Raw genomic sequence first — 7,606 nt, 5'->3', positions numbered from 1 at the left:
GTCCATTTACAGGTTCTTCATGAGTACAATTAAGTGTTCCAGAATATGCATACTCTGTAAAGTTGTCCATAGCTTATCATGATCCCTACAATTGAAAACCTTTGCATAGTCAATAAAGCACAGGTAAACATCTTTTCGTATTCTCTGCTTTCAGCCAAAATTCATATAACACAGTATCCCTCATTACGTTACCTCTTCTGAATCTGGCTTGAACCTCTGGAAGTTGTCTGTCAATGTATGGTTGCAGCCATTTCTCTATTACCTTTAGTAAAACTTTACTCACATTGGATATCAAAGATATTGTCTCATGATTTCCGCATTCCATTGGGTCTCTTCTCTTTCGAATGGGCATAACTATGGATCTGTTCCAATCATTTGGCCAGATAGTTGTCTTCCAAATTTCTTGGCATAGAAGAGTGAACCTCCAGTGCCGCCTCACTTTCTTGAAAGATTTCAATTCTATCAGTTCCTGGTACCTTGTACTTTGCCAATTCCTTTAATACTCCTTGGACTTCATTGGCTCTTGATCATATGCTACCTCTTGAAATAGTTGAACCATTTCCTTTTGGTACAGTGACTCTGTGTACTCCTTCCATCTTCTTTTGATGCTTTCTGCATCGTTCAATAATTTGCCCAGAGAATCCTTCAATAACAAAAACTGAGGCTTGGTTTTTTTTCTTCAGTTCTATCAGTTTGAGAAATGCTGAGCGTGTTCTTCCCTTCTGGTTTTCTAACTCCAGATCTTTGCACATTTCATTGTAATATTTGACTTTGTCTTATTGAGCTGACTTTGAAATTTTCTGTTTATCTTTTGTACCTCCCCATTTTTTTCCATTTGCTTTAGCATCGCTACGCTGGAGAGCAAGTTTCAGAGCCTCTTCAGACATTCATTTTTATCTTTTCCTTCTTTCTTGTCTTCTTAATGACCTTTTGCTTTCTTCCTATACTCTTGATGTCATCCCACAACTCTTCTGGCCTTCAGTCTTTAGTGTGTAGTGTATCAAATCTGTTCTTCAGATGATCTGTAAATTCAGGTGGGATATATTCAAGGTCATATGTTTGCTCTCTTGTATTTTTTTTTTTGCATTTTCTTCAGCTTCTGTCTGAATTTGCATATGAGCAAGTGATGGTCTGTTCCTGGCCTTGCTTTGGCTGATGATGATATGGAACTTTTCCACCATCTCTTTCCACAGATGTAGTCAATTTGATTTCTGTCTATTCTGTCTGGTGAGGTCCATGTATATAGTAATCACTTAGCTGTCTGAAAAATGTATTTGAAATAAAAACATCATTGATTTTGCAGAATTCTGTCATGCCATCACCAGCATTATTTCTGTCATCAGTGGTTGGCCATATTTTCCAACCACTGATCCTTCCTCTTTGTTTCCAACCTTTGCTTTCCAATCACCAGTAATGATAAATACATCTTTTTTTTTAATGTTTTATTGTGAATTATGTGATAGTTTACATGGGAGAACATTAGTTTTACATTCATCCTATCATATATCGTTTCATTGCCATGGTTACAATCCTCTCCATGCATCATCAACCAACCACAGGGTATACCCTGCAAGCCTGCCCATCCCCAGGTCATCAGCACACAACCCCTCTCCCTCTCTGGGTCTGAAGTCCCCAGCTGCTCCCATCTCTCCACGTCATTGTCTCTGCTTCCATCTCAGGCATCACTGCTTCTCTGGGTAGGGTCCCACTCTGAGCTTCTCCCCCTTGATGGTCCCAGGGACCTCCGCTCCTAGACTGAAAAGTTAATCACTCCCCTCCTTGCTACAAAACATCTACCTTTACATTTCCAACTCTCACAAGCAGTCCTGATAACAATTATTCACAATTGTATCACAAGAGACCTGGCCACATTTCCTTTCATCAGCCCCGCCTAGAAAGATTGGATACTACTCAGTGGAGATTCTACCTTCCTCCACGCCCTGTGGATCTAGATTCCCTCTTGAAAGCTTGTAAGCCAATCACTTCTTACCTTTGTAGCCTTCCCCTCCCCCCCCATTTTGGGTAGCCAATGTCCAATTTGCCCATCCTTGTCTACGGTGTGTATGGAGGGGGTTGGGAATGATCCTTGCTGTAAAGATTTGTTCCCTCTTTTGAGCTACTGCATCCATAGGTGTAGGTCAAGTTCATCAAATTGCATCAGATTACTCTTTTTTTCCCTCTTCATTCTTCCTCTAGTTGAGCTCTGGTCATCCAGTCATTGAAGCCAGGTCAAGTGGGTATTATCTGCACATGTGGGTGCTCTTGTGCATATGCCCTCTTTTCTTATCAGCTGGATGCTTCACTCTCCACTCTAGTCCACTGACTCTGGGCCCAAGAGTCCCCAGGTCTTGCCACACTGCTGGCCAACCAGGTCTCCACCCAGGTTCACAGGAGTCTATTGAATGTTGTAGGGCTTAGTTCGCAGCTTCATTTCTGTTTTTCCCTCACTTCCCCTTATCGGTGACGATCGTGATCACCAGTCAGAGCGTGTATTCCCATTGAGTCTTAGTCTTAGAAGGGGGTTTGCTCTGTGGAGACCCGACCTCTTGCCTTTGATGTCTCCTCGGTGAGCTTGATTGTATGTTTGATCAATGTTAGATTGAAGAAGTTGATAGCATTATTCTATTTCATCCTCATTTGCTTTAGTGGTTGGTGTGTAATTTTGAATAATAGTGGTATGAACTGGTCTTCCCTGTAGGCGCATGGATGTTATCCTATCACAAACATCACTGTTCCTCATGACAAGTATTGATAAGTTCTTTTTGACAGTGAATGTAACACCATTCCTCTTCAATTTGTCATTCCCAGCATAGTAAACCATGTGGTTGTCAGATTCAAAATGTCCAATACCAGTCCATTTCAGCTCACTAATGTCTAAGATACCAATATTTATGCGTTCCATTTCTTTGACAATTTCCAATTTTCCTAGATTCATACTTCGTGTATTCCATGTTCCAATTATTAACGGATGTTTAAAGCTGTTTCTCTTCATTTTGAGTTTGTAACCTATCAGTTACCCTCTTTTGTCAGTTGTTGTTGTTAAGTGTTGTCAAGTTTATTACAGCCCATAGTGACCCTGTATAGTTTCTGAGGAGCTGCTGGTGAGCTTGAATTGCCGACTTTGTGGTTCGAACCAACTGTGCAATTCACTGCATTAACCCTCAGCACCACAGAGTGAATCTTAATTCCAGACTTCAGTTTTTCTGCCTTATGGCTAACTTCTGTCAGTGACTGCTTACTTATAGGTTGTTGAGCTAGTAACTAGATAATATGGCCTGATTTAATCTGGCAGCTTGACTTGGCGACAGTGTAAAGCCTCAAGATGAATTGCTCTGAATACATACTCTCTAGTGTTTATAAATGAAACTCTGTATGCTTCCACATTTGTGTGTATGATGGAATGATGTAAATTGTTTGGTTTGTGTTGTTTTTAATTACTAGAGTAAGTAAAAAATTGTCCACACTCTTATTTTAATCAACATGTTAGAAAAATAAATACATCATTTTTCGACATAATATCCTTGCTTTTGTCCATCTGTCAACAAGCTTTATTCCTTTATTAAAAAATGTTTAGGCTCAGCTGTAAGCCACAAATGCACCATTATCTTCACTTCTTCATCAGAGGTGACTCTATGTCATCAAAGGGCTGCTTTTGGGGGACCATAAAGGTGAAAATCTGATGGAGCAAGATCAGGACTATAGGGAGGATACTTTAACACCTCAAAATGAATTTTTTGCAGTGTCAATAGTGTGGGCAGAGATGTGTGGACATGCATTGTCATGCAAGATCAGAATATCCTTGGATAATAGTCCTCTGCTTTTAATCCCAGATTTAAGCTTCAGCTTTTCAGTGAGATAGATGCTCACTGTAAGAGGCACTGTTGACTGTTGAACCTTTTTCCTGATAGTGTTCTAATACTGGCTCTTCAGAATTCCAGAAAACTGTAAGCATCAAGTTTCCAGCTAATGGTTTATTTTTACCTTTTTCTTGCTTGGTGATTGAGGATGTTTTCATTTCATACTCTGCCGTTTACTCTCAAGCTTTTAGTGATTAATCACATCTCACCACCACCACCTTCACCAGTAACGATTTTTTTTAGAAACTTTAACCTTCCTTCAAGTATTGGTCCAAATTTTGTTTGTAGATGTCCAAATGCTTCTGTTTATGTTTTTCCGTGAGTCGTTTTGGCACCCATCTCGCACACACTTTTTGAAACCCAAGTCTGTCATGAAGTCTTTCACAGGCAGAGCCATGGTTGGCTTGACATATAATCCACTGTCACTGGACAGAATCACTTCACGATGCACACTCAGCGTTGTCATCACCCGTAAGTGTGGATGGGCATTTTAATATAACTGGAGTGCGGATGGTTTTTGACTCATTCTCGTATGTTTTTGTATATGTTTTACAAACAGTATGTAGGAATATAGTATGTGCTTTATTTTCCGGGTTACCCAAAAAATAGTGCTTTAAGTTCCAAAGATCCCATTCATGGAAGCATATACATTTATGAATTAGGACTTATGGAAACTCTAGTCTACATATAAGTACATCTTTTAGTTATCTGGATAGCTTTAACAAGGTAATAACTCTTGTATTTTATGTAAAATGATACATTTCCTGATATCTATTTTGCAGTATGCCCAGTAACATAACTAAATGTAACTTTTTTAAGCTCTTCAGGATGTGCTTGTTTGTGCTTATTGTCACATTATGGTGCTTAGTATATTGATGATCATGAAAGTGTCAAAAGACGTGTCCAGGTTGACTAGCATGTCTTTTGTTGTTAATCAATTACCTTTCTTTCTCAAAAATCCTTTCAGATTGCCATTTACATTTGTAACTAAGGAAGTAGCTGAAGCCACGTGTAATTGCCTCCTTGCCCAGGCAGAACAGGCAGACAAGAAGGGAAAATCAAAGGCAGCAGCTGAACGGATGATACTTGAGGAATTTGGACGATGTTTGATGAGTGTAATCAACTCTGCAGGAAAAGCAAAAAGTGACCCTTGTGCCATGAATTGCTAACTCTTGCACAGCAGACTGATAAATGGAACTGTACAGAAAATTTACGTTGCCCTGGGACACTTGATTTTCTGAAAGATTAACAGTTACTGTATTATTAATTCAGTCCTTGTTTTAAGAGACTTGAACTTATACTATTGAAAGATATTTTAAATGAGGAATTGGTACATTTTAAATCTTAGTTAAATCTGCTTATGCCCCATCTAAATTGGCCTTTTCCTTAATGTATTATAGAGAATTTTAATTTGCTTTGGTTTCCTAAGAATTAGATGTTCTATAATTCTGATTCTATTGGCAAAACATTTATAAATTACTATGATACGATTTATAATGTATGGTGTATGACTTTGTTCTGGTAACAGCCAAGGAACATTGATACTTAGTTCTTTGCTATGAAACCTACAAAATAAGCAGGTAGAATGTTTATGAAACACATCCAGTTGACATTTTGTGATTAGAAAAGCATTAACTAAAAAAAAAAAAAAAATTAGTCTTTTAAGGAAAATTCTGGAATAATATCCCACTTTGGAATTGTCAGAAGTGGGGAGGTAACCATAGGAACACTTTTAAAATATTTTGTTTTTTAAAAAAATATATATATATACATATAAAGTGTTAAGAAACAGTAAACAAAATCTCAGAGGATGGGCAGTAGGATTCTGTAAGAAGTGACAAACAAGTGCTCTGGGATGTCTCCATTGTGTTTTAAAGAGGTGTATGTCTGTAATGGTAATAAATTGTCATAGTGATTACTGGGTACTATTAAAATGGAAAGGTCCATCTGAAAAGAAGTAAATATATTATTATCATATAATGTTAATATATAATCTCACATAATTATCAGGTATAGAATTTGCTTTGGATGGAGAAATACAGAATATTGAAGTTGTAAGAGATGATGAATTTAGGGAACGATTTTTTTCATCTATAGAAAAAGTTCTCTTGATCGACTTGAACTAAGGTTTCAAACTAGTATGTGACTCTTACATGATTTACTGAAGTGATGAACCTCCTAACAAAGCTTCCAAAATTATGTGGGATTCCTTTTTATCAGCAGAGTTTACTATGGCATTGTTTTTAACCAGTGCTTTGGTAAGTTGAAGTATGAATGTTTTCCTATCATTACTAAAAGAGCCTAAATCATTTTCAGTAACTCAAAATTTAAAAGCTTTATGAATTTAAAGCCTGTTGTAGAAGACTCTTTGATTTTTCTTGACAAGAAAAACCATGTTGGAATTCAGGCATTTGTTAGGTACCTTAATCCATAGTAATTACTAGTATATAATTATTACATTTCCTAAAAGGAATCTATAATTATATGTATTATGTGTGTATATATGTTCATAAGAACACACAAGGTGTAGACAATAGTAATTAAGTAACTCAGAGGATTCCGTTATTCATTAAAGTATCTTTTGAAATTTGGATTTCAAATTTACAGTAAATGTAATGTAGATAGTGCAGATAATCTTAGAACCTCAATCTAGTATGTTTAATTAAACTTTGTATAAATGTAAATTAGTGTAAGAGGATAAAATAATATCTAATCAAGTTATTTTTCAAAAGATTGCAATACCTTTTTGGTCTAAACGTAAACTTTGTTCATTTTGTACATACTCTGTGTTTAATTCTAATTGCACCTTTGTGATGTGTATTTATATACAGTGTGCAGAAAATGTTTGTGAAATTTGGATTACAGTTGTAGATTATGTATGATGGCATTGCTTGACAATGTTTTGCTTGTAAAATTTGAAGGTGCAATCAAATGCTACTAGTTTTTCTGATTCTCAAGAAATATCTAAAGTATTAAGCCTTTTCCCTTCCTGTGTAGTACTTAACAACTTTTTTGTATTTAGGCATTTGCATCAAATTGCTGAACAAGATTAATAGCCACTTTCAACAATTTTAAAAGACTATTTGGGGAGGGTTGGGTATATAATTTTTTAGCTCTATTTACATCCCAAAGTAGAAAGAGTAAATTTATATTTACTAGAGCTATTCAAAGAATACACTTTTCTATATTGTAATAACAGGACAGTAAAGTAAATCATAAGGAAAATAAACATTTATACTATTCTGTAAAAAAAGGTTTTGCATTTTTTCTTTAATACACCACATGTGACATGTAAGAAACCTTTTCGAAGATCTTATTTTCAAGTAAATTTGACATTTTTGAAATCACACAACTAAAAACAAATCTATCATTTTGCTCAATTTCATTAACAAATTTCTTCAATGGAAAAGTACATGTCTTCTGTTCTTTTCTCCTTTCCTTTTTAGGGCATAAATGCAATTTATTGTTTTTTAAATGTGTGATGTTCTTATGCTGAGCGCCTTTTGTACTTTTTCTCTCAGGAACCAACACAACCTTATCTCTGGACTATTTGGGAAATAGAACCTTAATGTATAAAGGTAATAAAACAAGCAGAGCAGAGACTTTGGGGATGGTCATGACATGGGAGTAGAGGTGGCGAGTTATTGCTTTAGCTTCCCCATTCTTTGATATGGACAACTGACATTGATTTTCTCAGTCTTATGTAAAATGTGAATAAAAAAAGTTAGAAAAGTTTTCTATTTTTATTG

At 36.1% G+C, this 7,606-nt stretch overlaps 1 protein-coding gene across 3 annotated transcripts in view; it reads left to right on the top strand.

Annotated features, from left to right (window-relative positions):
- Nucleotides 1–5,550, top strand: part of LIN54 (lin-54 homolog (C. elegans)) — a 109,819-nt gene extending 104,269 nt beyond the window's left edge. The window contains exon 13 of one of the 3 annotated variants that reach the window (XM_006877752.1): nucleotides 4,825–5,550. In XM_006877752.1, the coding sequence (XP_006877814.1) occupies nucleotides 4,825–5,026 (202 nt within the window). In that variant the 3' untranslated portion in view covers nucleotides 5,027–5,550. The remainder of the gene's footprint in view (nucleotides 1–4,824) is intronic. The other 2 variants (XM_006877751.1, XM_006877750.1) reach the window with 2 other exon arrangements.
- The last annotated feature ends 2,056 nt before the right edge of the window (nucleotides 5,551–7,606 follow it).

The sequence above is a fragment of the Chrysochloris asiatica genome, unplaced genomic scaffold (genome assembly GCF_000296735.1).
Source record: "Chrysochloris asiatica unplaced genomic scaffold, ChrAsi1.0 scaffold00588, whole genome shotgun sequence".
Classification (NCBI taxonomy): Eukaryota; Metazoa; Chordata; class Mammalia; order Afrosoricida; family Chrysochloridae; genus Chrysochloris; species Chrysochloris asiatica.
This window is presented reverse-complemented; position numbering and strand designations above follow the sequence as displayed.